Here is a 21,353-nt window from a genome sequence, read left to right on the forward strand (position 1 = left end):
TCCAATATCATCTAAACGCCTCCCTTCCTTGTCAGGTGGAACAGTGACAGGTGTTAGAGGATTTCTCGATCTTCACCGCGCAGCTTGTGAAATGACAGAATCAGGTTTAGGATGACTTACAAGGCAAGCTGGCGAATCGCCCGGAGCCTTGAATTTTTTGTCAATTCTAGGCAAAACCTGAATAACAGTGGTGGGTGTTTTCATCACTTTCACTCCATCCTCCCATATGTGATCAACGATAGGGATAGATCTAATCGACTTCCTAGCAGTGTCTTTAAAATCATAAAGAAAGCAATCTATTTGCTTTACTGAAAGAGATAGTTGGAAGCGTGCTGCTGCTCTCTCAATTAAAGCATGAAAGCCGCCGATGTCCTCTGGTGGAGATTCTACCATTTGAGGAGAAGGAGAAGCTGGTGTAGATATGACATAGTCATCCCACTCGTCTCCTGTTTGAGCGTCCTTCTGAGGAGGTGTATTTTCAATCTCACCTTCATCAGAGGTATCTGGAAGCAGCTGTGGTACACTAGTATCTCCTCTCGGGGACGTTACAGATACCGGCACAGGAGTTTGAGGTGGGGTACTGACTGGCAGTGGATGTTGAGAAGCAGTAGTCAATGGTGGCTGCGGAGGTGGAGGAACAGGAGCCAAAGGAAAACGTGTATGATAGCCTCATAACAAATCCTGCAGATCCTGAATCATTACAACAGGCATGTGAACCATAGGTTAGGAGAACGGCTCCATGTATTGCATCTTCGCTTGTGGAGGAGGATATTCTCATAGATAGTATTTACCATAGTCCTCCTCATCATCTTCCTGATACTTCACATGTAATTGTGATGGAATATCTGCCTGTGCAAACATTTCTTCATCATCATCAGATTCCTCCAGGAATGTTGAAGGAGTTAAAGGAGAAATTATTGCTGTGTTCTGCAAAATTTGTCTAGTCGACAGTGTCATCGACAAGAATGTCGAAGGTGGATATATAGTGGTGTAAGCTGAAGAGAAGATGGTCGCTTGCTACCAGGAGTAGTGTAGAATGACTTCCTCAACGTTAAAGGTGTCTGCATCGTCGACGAGGACTTGATTGGACCAGATACAGACATTGTTGGTATCGTCAACGAGATCGTTGTCGTCATGGCTGTAGTCGAAGCCGAAGACGGAACCACCGTTGTCGACGGGATGACCATCGTCGACGAGACCCCCGTAGTTGACGTGGACGCAGATGAAAAGGTTGCAGTTGCCATCGGCGATGTTGTCGTCAGCAATGAAATCTTCAGCGGTACAGCACTCATCGTCACCTGAAGTGTCGTCGATAGGATCATCGTCGAAACAGTTGTCGGCAATGGAGATTTCTTCATCGACGATGAAGGAGAAACTTGCTTTGGAGATGATTTTCTCGGCGACGAATCCTTAGAAACTTACGCCGTCGGCGGTAAAAGTTTCTTAGAGACAGATATATTCATGGACTGATGAGAATATTTGTCTTTGTCTTTTTTAAGGCTTTTCTCCTCAGAAGGAAAGGTTGACTTTCCTTTTTGTGAGGTACTTTCTTCCACATGGCGAGATTTCTTTGATGTCTTCTTTTTTGAAACTTTAGAAAAATCAAGAGATCTTTCTCTCCTCTTCGTTGTTTCTCTAGATGTCAATGAGGTAGAGCTCTCCTCATCCTCAGAGAGAACATCAGATTTTGCCTTAATTTTTTTAGCCAAATCAGTAGTCTACCCTCTATATCTTTGAGGGTCTTAGTAGAAAAGGTTCTGCATATTTTACAATCTTTTACCTTGTGTTGAGGATAAAGGCAGTAGATGTAGTCCTTATGTGGGTCTTCTGAATGCAGCCTCTTTTTTCCACACGATCCACCCAAACTGAAGAAACTTTTCTTAGAAGATTCAGACATGCTTGAAGAAATAATGTCAGAAATTTGAAGAAAGAGAAAAACTGAGCAGAGCTCAGGGAGACTCTCTTTCACATGACATGCGGTAGAAAATCTGAGGAACCTAGCCTCTCTTGGGATTGTTCTAGAGTGTGCTGTCGCCTGATTGGCTGTTGATTGGTTTTGGTTATTGTTTACAAAAGAAGGTGGATAGGCTATGGCACTAACTGTTCATTGCATGGTAGCCTATGGTAATTTTGTACTGTATATATATATATATTACCTACTGGCGGTCGCCAGTAGGTAGTTATAGTTAGGATCGTTTTCCATAGCAAATGCGCAACATTCTATTGGGAATAACTTTGGCGCCGAATGAAGGATCTGCCTGTAATTTTCCTTAACTTTGCCTCGCTGCGCTCCGCTCCTTCCCTGAAAGTTTCGGGGGGATCCGTCAAGCGGGGGCCGAGATAAAAGGGGGGTCCCAAAACGTGTTTTCCCCATGTTAATTTCAATAGGGCGGTTGGACTCACTGTTAGCCCGAACGGCTGAATGGATTTCCACCAAACTTGGCAAAATTGTAGGGACTGGTACCCCGATGTGCCTTTGCTATGTCTCAAGATATATGCTCCAGTGGTTTTTACGAAAATTAACTTTGAAAAAATATATATTGGGCTACATTGGGCTATATATATGTTAGAGCCCAAATGTAGCCCAATGTAGCCCAAAGATGGCCACCAGAGACAAAAAAAAACAAATGTAGCCCAAATATCAGCCAGATGTAGCCCAACCATAGCCCAATGACAGAATGTCCCAGAGTGTTCTAAAGAACAACTAGAGCGCTAACAGTCTTACTTATGACAAAAGTATGGCACACCTGAAGTCATCTTGATTGGAATAAAGTGTTAACACTTAAAACATTTAATTTGCAAAGGAACAAAATGAGGGGGTTCATTTTGCCATAGAAATTATGATTAGTGCTGAAGAAAGAAAAATTAGGGCACATTTTGAGTGACTTCTCAAATCCTCTTATATTTCATTAAAAAAATTCTGATATGCAGTCTCCCAAGATGGCTACCAGTGACAAAAGAGCCCAAATGTAGCCCAAATATCAGCCAGATGTAGCCCAACTATAGCCCAATGACAGAATGTCCCAGAGTGTTCTAAAGAACAACTAGAACGCTAACAGTCTTACTTATGACAAAAGTATGGCACACCTGAAGTCATCTTGATCGGAATAAAGTGGTAACACTTAATACATTTAATTTGAAAAGGAACAAAATGAGGGGTTTCATTTTGCCATAGAAATTTTATATATATATATATGTTCACTGAAAAAACCATAGGTTACACACCAGTTATAGTTAGGAATTAGCATTTAAAAAACCTTTGAAATTCACTGAAAAAAACATAGGTTTCACACCAGTTATAGTTAGCTGGAAATTTTACTCGCATAAAACCATTGAAATTCCCACGTTATAGTTAGTTGGACTCACTATAACTTGCACGTCTGCAATGCACTGCTGATGACGTCACATATTACTTCACTCATGCATATATTTAAATATTTAAACATTACTCGCTAATATATGTATTCACTAAGATACACTTAATAAGCCAGTTAACCAATCAATTTTTTTTTTTAAACTGTCACGATATATATATATATATATATTTATATATATATATATATATATATATATATTCATTGAAAAAAACATAGGTTTTAGGGGTGTTATAGTTAGCTGGACATTTCACTCGTACAACACCATTGAAATTCCTCCGATATAGTTAGTTGTACTAACTATATCTCGCACGCCCGCAATCCACTGCTGATGATGTCACATATTACATCATTCATGACATGGTCAGTGACATCACTGATGACATCTCAAATGACATCACTGATGATATCACTGATGACATTATCCAGTGAATGTGGTTTGCTTCGTTATTTAAATATGTATTATATATATAGCAATTTGCATTGAAGAATGAGTGGATATATAAATATAAATATCTGGATGGAGGATTTAGTAGCAGTGTGATTGACTGTTTACTTGACTAATTTAAAGTGTCTCACTAAATATATTGGATAGTGACTAAACTGTGTGAACATCTGTATCACTTTGTCAGTTCTTGTGTAAACTGCTTCTCCAGTTGGTTACTAGCTATTTGAAAGTCTATATTAGTTATTGATTAGTTAACTGAGTATTTGTATGGGAGAGTGAATGCGTGTGTGGTTCGGTGGGGGTGTGTGACTCCCCAAATATGTGTGAATAGTTGATTCAGTAGGTATATGAAGTTAAAACTACATGTTATAACAATTGTTTGGGTGAGTGAATATCTTTATGGGTGTGGTGATGAGCAAATATCTCTCTCAATGGTACATGTCCAACAAAGTAGACAAATAAAAGGCATGACTTTATGGATAACTGTATACTTGTAATAGTGATTTTATAACACACTAAGTATAAGTTACTATCTATATGAATAGATAAAGTGGTGTTTGTATAAGTTTATAGCTAAGTAAATGTAAGTATGATCCATTGTTTGCTTAAGTGAATAGGATAACTTCATAAGTGAATAGGTTGTGTGCTGGTGTGTAATGTCGATATAGGTGTATAAGTATATTTGATAGTAAACTATTGATCATTGACTGAATGTATGAGTGAATCTGTAGGTAAGTGATTAGATGTGTGTATAGATCTAGGAATAACTGAGTGGGTTTTTAGAAACTTGTATTGGTGTGTCAATGGATTCAAATATGGTACTCTGTATTTTACAGTGAGTGATGAAAAGTTATAATAGTGTATGATGAGGTGTATCTGATTGTCACGTGGATGATGTCATCAGTGATGTCATCAGTGATGTCATTTGAGATGTCATCAGTGATGTCACTGACCATGTCATGAATGATGTAATATGTGACATCATCAGCAGTGGATTGCGGGGGTGCGAGATATAGTTAGTAGAACTAACTATATCAGAGGAATTTCAATGGTTTTGTACGAGTGAAATGTCCAGCTAACTATAATACCCCTAAAACCTATGTTTTTTTCAGTGAATTTCGAAGGTTTTTTAAATGCTAATTCCTAACTATATCAGGCCTGAAACCTATGTTTTTTTCTGTGTATATATATATATATATATATATATATATATATATATATATATATATATATATATATATATATATATATATATATATATATATATATATATATATATTACCTACTGGCGCTAGCCAGTAGGTATATATAGTTAGGATTGTTTTCCATAGGGAAATCGCAACATTCTATTGGGAATAACTTTGGCGCCGGTTGAGGAATCTTCCTGAAATTGTCCTTAACTTTGCCTCGCGGCGCTCCGGTCCTTCCCTGAAAGTTTGGAGGGGATTCGTCAAGCGGGGGCCGAGATAAAAGGGGGGTCCCAAAACGTGTTTTCCCCATGTTAATTTCCATAGGGCGGTTGGACTCACTTTTAGCCCGAACGGCTGAATGGTTTTCCACCAAACTTGTAAAGTAAAAGTCCACTTGGCAAAATTGTAGGGACTGGTAGCCCGATGTGCCTTTGCTATGTCTCAAGATATGTGCGCCAGTGGTTTTTACGAAAATTAACTTTGAAAAAATATATATTGGGCTACATTGGGCTATATATATGTTAGAGCCCAAATGTAGCCCAATGTAGCCCAAAGATGGCCACCAGAGACAAAAAAAAACAAATGTAGCCCAAATATCAGCCAGATGTAGCCCAACCATAGCCCAATGACAGAATGTCCCAGAGTGTTCTAAAGAACAACTAGAGCGCTAACAGTCTTACTTATGACAAAAGTATGGCACACCTGAAGTCATCTTGATTGGAATAAAGTGTTAACACTTAAAACATTTAGGGGCCGATTATGATGGCGGACGGACCTGAGTCCGTCCGCCACCATAGAGTAGGGGGGAACGTCCGCATGGGCAGCGGCGTTCCCCCCGTGAAGATTAGGATGTGACCGCCAGGGTGGCGGTCACATCCTCTATCTTTAACATTGCGGCGGGTGCAGCTTCAAGCTGCACCCGCCGCAATGTTAAAAATGCATACATTGCATTTGTATGCAGAAAGCGGCAGGCACCGCGCGGTGCCTGCCGATTTCTGCATACAAATGCAGGGGGGTACCATAGGTACCCCCCATGTGCACCCCCCACCCCCCCCCCCCGCAGTGAAGTTCCACATGCTTTTCCACGGCGGAAAATCCGCCGCGGAAAAGCATCTTTTCAAGCACTTCCTAATATGGTGGACGGTGTCTGAGAGACACCGCCACCATATTAGAGCTTTTCCGCCGCGGTTTTAAGCCAACCGCGGCGGAAAAGCTGCGGACAGAAACCAGGACCCACCAGCCATCCTAATGTGGCGGTGGGTCTTTGGTGCGTCCGCTGCGGTTTTTCTGCATCCTCTGGGCCGGCGGTGGCTTCCGCCGGCCCGGAGGATGCGGAAAAACCTCAATCATAATAGGCCCCTTAATTTGCAAAGGAACAAAATGAGGGGGTTCATTTTGCCATAGAAATTATGATTAGTGCTGAAGAAAGAAAAATGAGGGCACATTTTGAGTGACTTCTCAAATCCTCTTATATTTCATTAAAAAAATTCTGATATGCAGTCTCCCAAGATGGCCACCAGAGACAAAAGAGCCTGTGCTTAAAAACTCAGTTAGCAAAGCAGGCATTTGAGATTTAAAAAATAGTTAGGATTGTTTTCCATAGGGAAATCGCAACATTCTTTTGGGAATAACTTTGCCGCCGGTTGAGGAATCTTCCTGAAATTTTCCTTAACTTTGTCTCGTGACGCTCCGGTCCTTCCCCGAAAGTTTGGGGGGATTCATCAAGCGGGGGCCGAGATAAAAGGGGGTCCCAAAACGTGTTTTCCCCATGTTAATTTCCATAGGGCGGTTGTACTCACTTTTAGCCCGAAGGGCTGAATGGTTTTCCACCAAACTTGGCAAAATTGTAGGGACTCGTAGCCCGATGTGCCTTTGCTATGTCTTAAGATATGTGCTCCAGTGGTTTTTACGAAAATTAACTTTGAAAAAATATATATTGGGCTACATTGGGCTATATATATGTTAGAGCCCAAATGTAGCCCAATGTAGCCCAATGTAGCCCAAAGATGGCCACCAGAGACAAAAAAAACAAATGTAGCCCAAATATCAGCCAGATGTAGCCCAACTATAGCCCAATGACAGAATGTCCCAGAGTGTTCTAAAGAACAACTAGAGCGCTAACAGTCTCACTTATGACAAAAGTATGGCACACCTGAAGTCATCTTGATTGGAATAAAGTGTTAACACTTAAAAAATTTAATTTGCAAAGGAACAAAATGAGGGGGTTCATTTTGCCATAGAAATTATGATTAGTGCTGAAGAAAGAAAAATTAGGGCACATTTTGAGTGACTTCTCAAATCCTCTTTTATTTCATGAAAAAAATTCTGATATGCAGTCTCCCAAGATGGCCACCAGAGACAAAAGAGCCTGTGCTTAAAAACTCTGTTAGCAAAGCAGGCATTTGAGATTTAAAAAACGTTTTAATATATAAAAACGTTATCCGCTAATAGAATTAGCATTTAAAAAAACCTTGCGAATTCAATGAAAAAAACATAGGTTTCAGGCCTTATATAGTTAGGAATTAGCATTTAAAAAACCTTGCGAATTCACTGAAAAAACCATAGGTTTCAGGCCTTATATAGTTAGGAATTAGCATTTAAAAAACCTTTGAAATTCACTGAAAAAACCATAGGTTTCAGGCCTTATATAGTTAGGAATTAGCATTTAAAAAAACCTTGCAAATTCACTGAAAAAAACATAGGTTTCAGGCCTTATATAGTTAGGAATTAGCATTTAAAAAACCTTTGAAATTCACTGAAAAAACCATAGGTTTCAGGCCTTATATAGTTAGGAATTAGCATTTAAAAAACCTTGTAAATTCACTGAAAAAACCATAGGTTTCAGGCCTTATATAGTTAGGAATTAGCATTTAAAAAACCTTTGAAATTCATTGAAAAAACCATAGGTTTCAGGAGTTATATAGTTAGGAATTAGCTTTTAAAAAACCTTTGAAATTCACTCAAAAAACTATACGTTTTAGTGGTGTTATAGTTAGCTGGACATTTTACTCATACAAAACCATTGAAATTGCTCCTATATAGTTAGTTGTACTAACTATATTTCGCGCACCCGCAATCCACTGCTGATGATGTCACATATTAGATCATATATATATATATATATATATATATTTATATATATATATATGTATATATATATATGTATATATATATACACCGTGGGACTCCCACTACTACGACGGGGATGATACAAGCATGTGAATCTATGAAAGATCCAATACTGGAGAAAAGATATTTATGTGATATAAAATATAATGCCAATAGGGTTTTTCTTTTGCCCTTTACCAAGACCAAAATTGTTCTCAAGACGATTACATTTACTTCAATGTCTGATCATATGACTTTGTTATTGCAGTATGCAATCAAAATAGGTAAAATAACGAATTTATACCCAACAAATAGCTTAACCCAGAACGCTGTAAGGGTTCAATTACAGCTAATCCAGTGCAATGACTAATCCGCTATGTTGGTTTAATGGGGTAAAGAACAGCCAATAATTTTTATAGTTTCAAACTCTCAATTACTTAATGCTAGCTACACTCAAATAAACTTCAATCGGTAATGCACAGAAAGAGTGTGTCCTGGCAGTCACCTGAAAGGACCAGGAAGATCCTTGGCTGAGTATAGAATCCCAGAAGAATTAGGTCAAATGTGATGCTGCACATAGTCTTGGCAGCGGTGTGTAATTCACATTTGATATATTGTGTGGAAGCAAGTGCAAATAGCTTATCTTGAGTCACACTTGAGTCACCTTCTGTGAGGCTTGTTTACAGGTGTGATGGTCATCTCTCACACTTAGCACAGGAGAAATCTCAGAGGATTCCATTTACTTCAGGAAACAGTACTATGAAATATGAATCCTCAAGCAACTCGACTCCTTTTTATAAGCACACTTCATGACTGGTTCACTTCACAGGAAGAATTGCATTAGACTACATTATGATAATTCACCTGCAAGAGATAAACCCTTAACAGAGCACCTCCTTCATGACTAAGGACCAGAAGTATGAAGAGGCAGGTTGTAAAATGTGATTGAAAGTGCAACTTGGCTCTGAATTTGCGATGCAACATATGCACCTATAGGTCACGTTGCAAAATCTCCTTCCGCACGAGATCACAGAACATTCTGCCTAGTGAGTATTAATTGAGCAGGATGCTATGTGCACCTTCCTATGATTTGCTACAAACACAGGGATGGTCACATGCAAGGAACAACAGACCACCATGTCTGGGTTTGGATTCTATTACAGGACCGGAGGCTTCGGATTATGCTATCTCTTTCTTTACTGTAAAAATCAGAGCAGCCAATAAACACACAGTTTAATATGAAAAAACTACATTGTCCATGATGCTCAGCCTTAGCCACGCCTCCTTAGCCCTCATAAGAGCCCTGGTAACAGTCCCATCGTCCTCTTTCTTTGCTGCTCACAGCAAGAGATAAGTGCTCGACTCATTATTGCCTATATTGACTTACTTTGGCATGTTGGTATTTGTAGTGTGATTCTAGCGCTTTGCGCTTATTTTTGACACTGCTTAGCTGTGCTGTTGTTTGCCTGATTCTCCGTTTTGTTATTTCTCAAATTGTGTGCTTTTTCGAATTAATCACTGTTCTTCGCGGGCGCTTCCCGTGCTGTTGCTGCCTTTTTTCTTGGGTGTGGGGCCGCTAGACGCGACATTGCTTATCGAGCGCTCAATTTCGGAGCTCCGCTTCCGTGTTCTCCTTTACTTCAGGTCCCACTTCAGCGCGTAAGGTACCGGGCCGCAGTGCGGTCGTTTCCTCTGTTGTCGGCGGGCCCGCCGCTCAGTAGGAGGCGCGTGGGCTCTCCCTGATCGCCCGCAAACGCCTCAGGAGCCGCAAACCACCCGGCCAGCGCATGCAGCGTGACGCACGCCCATTGGGCTGTTTTTTGTAGGATTTGGGCGCGCGTTGGGCTGCACACGCTGGTTTTGCCCGTTTTAACACTTTTTCACCGCGTTTTGTCACGAGCTGGTGGAGAAAGACAGCTAACTGGTTGCCATAATAGTTTTGCCTATTCTGGAGTGAGCACACGCTCCCGGTACTTGTTTCTTGGCTCCTACGCCCTCCTGGGGCTGCAAAAATTTGACTACAGCTTTGCTGAGGGGTCTGGTACTGGTTTTCATTATTTCTTATAACTGTGTGCAGTTGGGCTGACCCCCCCATTACTCATCCAGTTGGCCTTCCTCCTGTGAGCATTATTATACCTTCCTTTACCCACTGTAGTGTAGATTATGGAGGAGTGGGTGTATTTTGATGAGGAGGCGGAGGATGGATATTATGAGGAACAGCCTGGGGCTGTTGTGGAGGATAAGATTGTGGAGGCTCTGGACGCTTCCGTCCAATCCTCTGTTAACAAGGCAATTGAGAGCGCAGTGCCCACGACTGTGCAACAAGCATTGGCAGCTGCTCTGAAACCTATCACCAAGCAGCTTGAAAATGTTGCTAAGCGCCATGGGTTCACGAAGAATAAGGCTAGCAAGGATGCTCCACCAGCTACCGAGTCAGGGAAGGATAGTCAATGGCCTATTGCCTTAGGTTCCTTGCCCCCGGCATTGGGCCTAGATCATGCGTATGTTTCTGGCGGCAAGTCTAAAAGCAAGCAGAAGGTCTATGTGGACACAGACACTACCACTACGACAGGCACTGACACTACCGATACCGACAAGGAGGCTCCTCCCAAGAAGAAGGCGTAGAAGGCTGCCTCTTCAAGTTCTGCTCTCCTCCTAATACCCCTTTTACCTTTAATCCCAGTGAGATTGTTCATCCCAGATCTTCGGATTGGGTTCCGGCGCCAGAAGTGGCAGAGTACCTTCAAGAGAACCTTCGGAAGGGCTTTGATAAGGAGGTTAGAAACCGCCTGCGGTCGGAGTGCCCTCGACCCGATCTGGCCCATAAGGTCGCTGAGACACCTTAAATAGACATCAGCATGCTCACCTTCTTAAAGAAATTTGCCAAGGACCCAAAAAAGGGGATAGACCGCGCCTGGCGCAGTTGTCAAGACAAGATGCTTGATGTGGTTGGGCCGTTAGCTAAAATTCTGGAGATGGCCTTGGCGGCCAAAGAAGGCAACATTCCGGTGGACCCCGACATTCTTGCTGGTTGGACCCAAAGGGCCATTTGTTTGCTAGGTAATGCCAACTGCGCACTCTCTACTGAGAGACGCAAATCCTTACTTATGAGGATGGACACTAATCTGACTGATTTAGCTGCAGCGGAACCAGGACCACTGGCCGAGGGCAACCTGTTCGGGGAGTGCTTTGTGAAGGATGTCTCTAAGTACGTGGGCACCTTCACCTCACTTGATAAGGCGCAATCAGGTATCAAGCGTGTGTTCAAGCAGGACCTTTTTAACACGGCCGGGCGAGGCAGGGGACGCTCGCCAGGCCGCTTCACCAATCAGGGTCCCCCCAGAGGTGGTTATAGACGTGGTAGAGGAGACTGGGACTCTACGAGAGGAGGCACCTTTTATCCCACCCGACGTCGATTTTCCAAAGGCAGGTTCCAAGGAGGTGGCAACAGGGCTGGTTTCCACGCCCAGAACTCATCAGGTGAGCGCTCTAGACTTTTGTCCTTTGCCATTGGGGGGTCGCATTCAGTTCTTCCTTCACAACTGGCGTCTTCTTACTCAAGACGCGTGGGTTTTGCAGACAGTTCAGGGTTTCCGCCTATACTTTTACGAAACACCCAAGCAGGATACTCCACCGAAGGCTCTCCATTTTTCCCAACAAGAGTTTTTATAGACAACGAAATAGAAGAATTGCTTCAAAAACACACCATAGCAGTGTGCGACTACAGTCCACACGGATTTTGCAGCAATATCTTCCTTGTTCAGAAGAAAGGTGGGACTCACAGACTGGTTTTGAATTTGAGGGAATTCAACTACTTCCTGGTTTACAACCATTTCAAGATGGAGGGGATCCATCTGTTGGCAGATTTACTGCAGCAAGGCGATTGGATGGTCAGGTTGGATCTCAAAGATGCTTACCTGTCCATCCCCATTTATCCACCACACCGTAGTTTCCTTCAGTTTCACTGGAACGGTCGGTGGTTCGAGTATTTGGCCCTTCCTTTCGGGCTTTCCTCGGCTCCTTGGTGCTTCACCAAGGTTTTGAAGTTGGTGGTCGCGCACCTCCGGGAGCAGGGAGTACGCTTGATAATTTATCTGGACGACATCATGATCATGGCTCACAGTCCGGAGCTGGTAACCCAACAACTGCAGATGACTATCTCATTGATACAGAACCTAGGGTTTGTGATCAATCAGGCCAAATCGTCTCTGACCCCATCGCAATCGACAGATTTTCTGGGTTTTGTGATCAATTCCCTGTCGGCTCAGTTGAGTCTTCTGAAGTCCAAGTTGAAGGACCTGAAGAAGGAGATTGTGTAGTGGGGTTGTTGGCGTCATCCATTCAGGCAATGTTTCCTGGACCCCTTCATTACAGGGTGTTACAGAGGCTCAAGATACAACATCTTCAGAGAGGTCTGGCTTATACGGATCTGGTTCCTCTGTCGCAGGAGGTGAGAGACGAGATGCGTTGGTGGTTGAGCCATGTAGACGCATGGAACGTCAGAGCCATTTTCGGCTCTCAACCCGAGGTGGTTATAGAGTCCAACGCCAGCCGTTGGGGCTGGGAAGCGCGCTGCAGCGATGTTTCCACAGGAGGCAGGTGGTCGCCGCAAGAGCTAGAATTGCACATAAATTGTCTAGAGCTTCTCGCAGGGTCGTTCGCGATTCGGACCCTGTCCCCCCAGCAGACTTCATGTTGCATTCTCCTTCGAATGGACAACGTGTCTGCGGTGCGGTACATAAACAAATTGGGGGGGACGAGATCGTCCAGGTTAGTGGAGATAGCCAAGAACTTCTGGCACTATTGCCTCAATCGCCAGATCACGGTGATAGCGGAGTACATTCCAGGACAGTCCAATGTCGTAGCGGACTGAGATTCGAGACATCTCAGGGATTACAGCGATTGGCAGCTTCTTCCCAGAATGTTTCAATGGTTACGAGACCTGTGGGGTCCATTCCAGATCGATTTGTTTGCATCCAGGCTGAACCGGCAACTCGCCACGTTTTTCAGTTGGAGGCCGGATCCAGCTGCGGCAGCTACGGATGCATTTCTGCAGGATTGGTCGGGGACAGTGAACTACGCATTCCCACCTTTCCTTCTCATTCCGCGAGTGACTTCTCATATTCTCAAGCAGAGAGCGGAGGTTGTGTTAGTGACGCCTCTGTGGAGGTCGCAGCCTTGTTTCCCAGTTCTGCTGGGGATGTGCTGCGACCTTCCCAGGATGCTCCCTTGGTCGGAGTCTCTTCTCCTGGGACCTCTCGGGGAACAGCACCTATTGATTCTGTCACAACGCATATCGCTGATGGCATGGAGGCTTTCAGGCAACAGTGGGACTTGCCTGGAGTTTCGGGAACGGCTTCTGATTTCATTAAACAAGCTTGGGCCCCTTCCACGAGGAAGCGATACTCGTCAGCCTGGAAGGGCTGGTTGGGTTGGTGCGTGGAACGGGACTTGGATCCCGTGGGGGCAGGACTTTCCCATATTGTACATTTTTTGTCAGAAAAGGCGGCTAGCGGTCTGGCCTATAGATCAGTGAATAATTTCAGGTCGGCCATTTCCGCGGGGCACACCCACATTGACGGGAAACCGGTGGGTATGCACCCTTTTGTATGCAAACTCCTTAAGGGCATAAGAGTGGCAAATCCTCCTAAACCCAAGTATTCTGGGTTGTGGGATGTTTCCTTAGTGATCAAACTCTTCGATTCTTGGCCTTCTAACAACCTGCTGTCGAGAAAGAAGTTGTTTGCAAAGTTGGCTATGCTGTTATGTTTGTCGGCTTGCAGGCGCTTATCGGACGTACGTGCACTGGAGGTTACAGGTAGAGTATTTACTCCGGAAGGAGTTTCTTTTACTATTACTGGTCGTACAAAAACTCTATCTAGGCATATTGAATATAATGCTTTTCCCAGTAATGCAAAGCTATGTGTAGTCCAATGCTTGAAAACTTACGAGGAATGTACGCGTTCTCTGACACCGACTGGTGTCACCCAACTTTTGATTGCCGTGCAAAAACGATTCAAACCTGTGTCAGCTGCCACCATTGCCAGGTGGCTTAAGTTAATCATGAAAGAGGCTGGTATTGATGTTCAATTGTTTGGGGCACATTCGGTGCTGGTGCCATGGCATCCAAGTCATATTTGTTAGGAGCTAACATTCAGGATATTATGCATTGTGCAGACTGGTCGTCTGAGTCGACATTCAAGCAATTTTATTATAAGCCGGTGAGAGACATTACATCTGTTGTTTTTGATAAAGCGTTAAACTAGCATAATCAGAAGCCTCCGGTCCTGTAATAGAATCAAAAATTAACTAGCATTTGCGCCAAGAATTTTCAATTCTATTAAGGACACGGAGGCGAGTATTATGTTCAATGTTTGATCATGCTTACCCGCCCGCTGTGAAGTAGCTTATGCTGATATTAAATAGAAGTTACGGATTGTTCATATCTGTTTTTTCTAGGCGCTGACAAGCAAAAAGAATGAGGATTCTTCCGTTGAAGACTTGAGTTGGAACTGAATTCCAGTTATTTCCATGTTGGAGAATATTAAGACTGTTTAGTTATTGGACTTTTTCTGCAAGTTCGAGCAAAGAAAGAGGAAGATGGGACTGTTACCAGGGCTCTTATGAGGGCTAAGGAGGCGTGGCTAAGGCTGAGCATCATGGCCAATGTAGTTTTTTTCATATTAAACTGTGATTTTTACAGTAAAGAAAGAGATAGCATAATCCTCGCCTCCGTGTCCTTAATAGAATTGAGAAATTTTGGCGCGAATCCTAGCTAATTTTTGATTCTCAAACAGGAAAATGTTGTAAGAAAAGCAACCTGTGTTCCTGAAAAAAAACTGGATGTAATGAAAATAAAGTGCTCAATTTAGGAAGATATGGGGGGAGAGGCAGAAGACTGACCACAAGGTTGCCAGACACAGTGTACAAAACGGAAGATGCTTTTTAAATCAGTTACCACTTCCTCTGAGGTACTAATTACTGGTCAATGGTTAACATACACAAGTTAGGTCACAAATCGATTACATATACCAAACTAAAATACAATTAGGAAGGAGCACACCCTCCTAATTGCAATTTGGTGTCGCTTACAAAACTAGTTTTGCAGATCAGAAAGATTTTTCCGATTTGAGAAATGGGTTTCCTACATTGTAAACAGACATTTGTTGCCACTTTGTACATCTGGCCTCAACCAAGTTAAGTAGGAAATAGGGCAGTTTGTGTGGGCGTTTTTGACTTGAAGCTTAAAGTCATTTTACTTTAGAAATTAGAGGCTGTGTCAACAGCCTCCGTAGACGGACAGAAAACAGGTGCCAGGCATCTACAGACACAGTGCCTGTGGTAGTTGTAATTAGGTTATTGTTACTTAAGTTTGGTGTACCTTCATTTAGAAAAACAGGGTGGCAAATAGAAACAATGATGAGTCCTTCTGTGTCCCCTTGTCTGTATAATGTTTTACTGTTTACTTACAAATATGTTGAAACAAAACATGTCTGTGCTTCTGCACTATCCAGGTGAGCAAAGTTATCCTCCACGATCCAGTCGCGCCCACCATTTCTAGAATCCCAATAGCTCATTCCTTCTGTAAAACACAAACGGAATCAGCTGTAGAGAGCAAGAATATTCATAATGTAGAAGTTTTCGTGACTTTTGAGAGTTTAGATATGCAACACTGTCACTGCACATTACATATCAACACCTTGCAGCTAATACTGATCTATACTAGTAGCATCTAGACAGAATCCTCAATAACTAGGCAGGGTTGTCCCGCAAATTCCCATTTCTTAATGTTATGCAAGGAAAACAACAAGATCTACATATGCTCAGTCTGAAACCAATGTATCAATATCAGAATCCACATCAATTGCAATGTCTTTTTACAGGCATAGGTCATCTGAAAAAACACAGTGTTTGTACTTTTACGGCAAGCAACCCTCCCAAGTTGAAGGATTTGAATAATAGCTAAATGAAAGGGGGACAAGCAGGAGCACAGCGCCTATACACAGCCAGTTGGAGCCATTCACGCGTCCTTAGGTCAAACAGAACGTCATTATGGGTAGCAGAGGCTTAGAGGAGGCAGAGAAAGGCTGAAGGGTGTCAGTCAGCATAGTAAAATTAGTTTCCTTCAAATTAAGAAAAGGTATCAAAGCTTCATCGTCTTTTCAGATCACAGTTGTGAAAGGCAACCTCCTCAGATGGAGAGGCAGATGAACAATCTACATCTAATTCAGAGATGGTATCCAGTCTACGAGCATGCTGTAATGCAAAGTAAAGTCCAGTATCACTGTTATAAGCAGAAGCATTTACTTGCTCCACTGTTATCATCACCACAGTCTAGAACAATGGAAGACATCCAAATAGTATCTGAATGCAAACCAAATATCTCATTCTGTCTCGAGAACCTTTGGGGGCAAGGTAGTGCCTCACACAAGGTGATATCTTGAAAGAGGCTTGACTTTTTGTTTTGCTTTGGCCAGAAAGTGTGTGCCTTAGAGAAAAGGGGAGACAAATCTGGTATGGACACCAAGAGTGGAGCTGACACCAGTGCTGGAACAATACAGAAGGGCTTCAGAGGAGCTGCTTAGGGAGCTAGGCAGTCTTGAAGCCCTCTGGATCGGAGTTGACCACCATCAGTTCTACAGCAGTCTTATGAAACCCAGTCAGAGGACCTGTAGGTGCACCGTAGGGAGGAGGAACTGAACGGAAGATCTACAGCAATACATGCGTGAAGGCCACCTAATGCGGAGAGTTAGAGAGATATCTCATCAAACAGAGGTGGGATGGTAGAACTGTTACTTAGACAGGAAGCAAGGTGGGAACATGTTGAATATGGGCTTAATAAGAAGCATGTTTATTAACAAGTTTTATAGACAACTAATCAAGAAATGCTGCAAATAAGAGTGTCTTGATTACTTATCACAGAGGTTACTACCTACAATTTAGAAATTGTAATGACGAGTATGGAATTCATAAGCATGTATGTCTTTTACTATTTCATGCACCCTTTAAACAGGTCAAATATTGAATTAAATATTAACTTACATATGGTGGCGCAATATAATGAGCTATAAATGCTCTTCCATTTAGAAATGGACAAGGGTGTTAATCAAAACTATAACAATAGTATAGGTATAGTGTATCAGGGATCCAAATCCAAATATGTGTTTTATTCCTTATTTTTATAGGGTAACTCTAGGGTAGCTCTGGTGTCAATGCATGTTACAGAACAAAGAAGAAGACCTGCATCTCTATACCTTAAAGTAGAGATCTGAAACTCTTTAAAAAAAACAGTAAAACAATGAACTTCAAGCTAATTAATATTCCGGTGAACTACTGGCTTTTTAATTTGCTTTAAGGAGTGTTCATTGAATTTGTTTGCAAATCAATTGTTCATTTGGATTTTAAAGCAAATTAATATTTGTCTTGGTTTGATGGTTAAGATTAGTCCTGATTTTTGGACGTATCAGAGTTATGGGATCTCTTTCTTCAATACGACAATGGTTTACTACTGAGTTGCACCTTATGGACAGCTTGGACACAAAAATGTACTTAATGGAAGTATTTAAATGATTGGATAACACCATTTGATATTTGGTACCAGACTGGATGGAGAGACAATTCACAGTCCGCTTACAGCACTACGGTAAAACTATGGCCTCATGTCTTGAACACACTAGACAGTGGAATAGGAATATAAACTTTGGGGGCACATTAGAAATATTACTGCAACTTAATTTAGTTTGAGAACCAGAGTATAGACCGCAATAAAGAATGATAATGAACAAGAACTGTGGTAAGTGATTAAAATGATTATGTTATCAATACACTACTAGCGTGCATATGCATTCATTTTTTATTTCTTCTGGAGTCACACTGAAAAATAAGTGTAAAGCAAGTGACACCCAAAGGAAAGCCATAGCATGAGTGCAGAGGCACTGTTTTCAGTTGTTGGAATATACTGCTTTTCTTAAAAAAAAAAGAACAGGTTTATCTTTAACAATACAATTAATTTGAGATAATTAAGGAGAGTTCAAAGTATTTAGTATAATCATTTTCAAATATACAGTGGTTCAAATTATTTCTGAAATTGTTTAGAACAATTTTTGAATCATTTAAAAAGCAACTCAGATTGTAGTAGGAAATGCACTGATTTCATGATGATTACAGACTGAATTGAATGTTTATAGTGTTTCATCAGGAGAGCACTCCAAAGCTCCAATAAAACACCCAAATTGCATACTACAAAACACTGTAGCAAAAGCGACAGGAAAATTAAAACTCAATGGCACGCACTTTAACTATGCCACCTGTCCACTCCTTACCTTGTCCACAAGGGTTTCTCAGGAGATTGCGAGAGAAAGGCTTTTTGACATACACACGACCCCACGGTATATCCGGCTGTAGTCTTGACGCATCCAAAAGCTCCAAACGCTGTTCTCGCTTACATTTCAAAATCCACAAGGTAGGTGTGTCCACTAGACCGCGCCACCTTCGGCTGACACACCGACAGTGCAACAACAGATCCTGCGCAGGGACAAAGCTGAGCACGTGAAGAAGCAGTTCATCCATTAGTGGATTTAGGTCCATCCAGAAGGTAAAGTTTCTAACTGATCTTAAGGGTCTTGAAGGCGGGCTTCCATGGAGGTCCCTAGACTTTACAATGACCGACGACTTTGTTATCCTTGCCCCATAGTGCCCACGCCTGAAAAGAACATCCTTTCCTTTGTGCAGAAAATGCACAAAACGCACTCCAGGGCCATAGTGTCTAAATGTGTGAGAAACCTGAAAAGAAAAGACAAAATCTTAACTGAAGAAAATAAGTCACATCCTTTCACATCTCAATTACTTATATCTGTTCTGGACGAGCAGAGCTTCAAATTGATAGACACACATGGGTCTGTGATGACTATAAATAACACCAAATAAGCAACGCCTCTATTCTACAAACTATCACCTTCAAATCTGCTGATGTTCTCCTATGATTACACAAGAGTTGACAGTTGCCTGTTTGAAGACTTAGATTGGATATTGTTTCTTGAATTCTTCTTTGGCTGTTTACAACTCTTGAGAGATGAACCTTTTTAGGTAAAACAAAATACCTCACGATATCTGCGTTGACTTTCTCTGGCAAGAGTGTGTGGACCTTCTTCAAACTCATCGATCACTCGCCTTCGGTCCACAGACATTAGCTGTACATGTATTTTGTACATGCCTCCAAACTCTGGATGTGGAGCAACCCTTAGGAATAAGCAGATGAGTGTTAGAAGCAGCTCTCCATAATGTGCAAAAAGTCAGGAAAGTATTGGAATCTATAAGAAAGGAACTTTACTCAATTTATTACAGAGATTGGGCAATAAATGGGAGGGTCACAAATCTTAACTGCCAAACAAATACATTCTTAAACTTAAATTATCTCTACATTTATGCAGGAACTCTGAAGTCGTTTCGCTAAGAAAACAAATGCAGCCACCAAGCCCACGTATTTTGTGAATGAAAGAAAATTCAAGGAGGCCAATCAACACCCAATGGAAGGATCTTAAATGGTAATGGTGGCCAGTCACTTCATGTGTCAACTCTCATGGTCTGACATGCATGAGAATGTAGAAGAATCTTGGAGATCTAAGGAAGTCAAAAAACCTTCTGGATTGAGGAGCGGAAAGCTTTCTTGTGTTGCCATGCAAAATGATTACTTCTTGTTTAACTGCCAAGGATCTGTCTCAATCCGCCTGATTTCTTCTTGACAAGGGAAAAATGGGAATAAAAACGGTATTTCACTAGGTATAAGGTACCTGTTGTATTGCTCCGTTTTTTATATGGAAAAATAACTCCTTTGAGGTGCAGTAGGGGTAGGTCCCTAAATGTATTATATAGTGTGACCGTTCATAAAACATCTAGAACCCATCAATCTTAAGTCAGAGTTTGCCAATGACTTTATTAAGTGAAGATTTGTCTGCCCGCTGATTCTGCAGGGGAATGCAGTGACTGGACCTGATATGTCACCGCGATCTTGTAGAATCTTGGTTGTGTGTGCCGCAGACGTCTTGCAAGGAGCTTGTCTTATGTAGGAGCTGCTGGGAGTACTGCTGCCAAAATCCCTGCAGAGTATGCTAATAAGGTTGGTACCTCAAATTGATAACCTTAGCTGTAGAGAAACTGCCCCGTCCCACTCTAGCCTCACAAAATGGTTTAGGTTGCAGCTGCTGCAGAACTCTCAGCGCTGTTTTCGTGTCTGATTTGATCTTTGAAATGTTTATCAAACAATGCTTCACAGTCACAAGGCATGTCCAGTTTCTTACTGGGTAACTGAATGATGTTGATTTAATCCATTCCTGCCTTTGAAAGATTTTTGCACCCTGCCTTTAAAAGACTGTAGCTCTGCGTGTCAAAACCCTATAGTTTCAATGTCCATAACGTATCAATAATCTCTGATTATGTTTTTGCCATACTTCGTTTGTCCTTTAGCAACAAACAAAAAAAAAGAGGTGAGTAACTAAATATGACTATCTTATCTGCCAAGAATCTCCAGAGTCTATACCCTCTTAGATGTCATGCTAACAGATATATTTCACTACTATTTTTTTTAATTTATTCGAAGTTTCTCTTATCTGTTCACCTTTATTATGTTTTCTAGGGAATTTGACCCATGCCATTTTCAATGTACATTTGTTTCTGGATTGTAACAGTTCTCTTATGTGTTAATCGTGAACTCTGCTTCTTCCGAATTGTGCACAAGCTGTGAATCACAAATCCCCAATGCATTTTGGCTGTGGATACAAGCCATTACCGCGGTCTCCTCAGTAAACATAACTAAACATTCAACTTTCATAAACAGGAATATCTACTATGGCCCGTGTGTGTCCTGCACAACTTTTTCACTCAATCAATGTAGATATTGTGTAATGCCCTGTTATTGGATACATGTGTAAAAGAAATTCAGTGTTTTCGCTATCCTCTGTGATCTATATCTGAACTGTTGTTTTGGATGTTGTTTTAGCAGAGAACCTGTGGGTACTCCCCTCTTCTGTCTTAGTACATGCAGGTGTAGGCCTTCACATGCAGGAACCCTCTCGTATTTTCTTTTTATATATTAATAATTAAGTTGCACGTGGATGTACTTCTAGAATCATATTTTAAGTTATCTATTCTATTTGAGCTTACTCCATGTTTTAACAGTGATTGTTCATATCCACCATTTTTCGCCGCCTTTCGCTGTGGCACTCTATTTAAATCATG

The 21,353-nt window shown here is 41.8% G+C and overlaps 1 protein-coding gene across 3 annotated transcripts in view; it reads right to left on the reverse strand.

Moving 5' to 3' along the window:
• The window catches only part of LOC144782133 (F-box only protein 27-like), a 572,295-nt gene that overhangs the window by 195,437 nt on the left and 355,505 nt on the right, over positions 1-21,353 (reverse strand). For all 3 annotated transcript variants that reach the window (XM_078661310.1, XM_078661309.1, XM_078661311.1), the window contains 3 exons: positions 19,220-19,358; positions 18,443-18,902; positions 15,591-15,702 (listed from right to left, as the gene is read on the reverse strand). In XM_078661310.1, coding sequence (XP_078517436.1) covers positions 15,591-15,702; positions 18,443-18,902; positions 19,220-19,358 — 711 coding nt within the window. The remainder of the gene's footprint in view (positions 1-15,590; positions 15,703-18,442; positions 18,903-19,219; positions 19,359-21,353) is intronic.

This window comes from Lissotriton helveticus, chromosome 9 (assembly GCF_964261635.1).
Source record: "Lissotriton helveticus chromosome 9, aLisHel1.1, whole genome shotgun sequence".
Taxonomy (NCBI): Eukaryota; Metazoa; Chordata; class Amphibia; order Caudata; family Salamandridae; genus Lissotriton; species Lissotriton helveticus.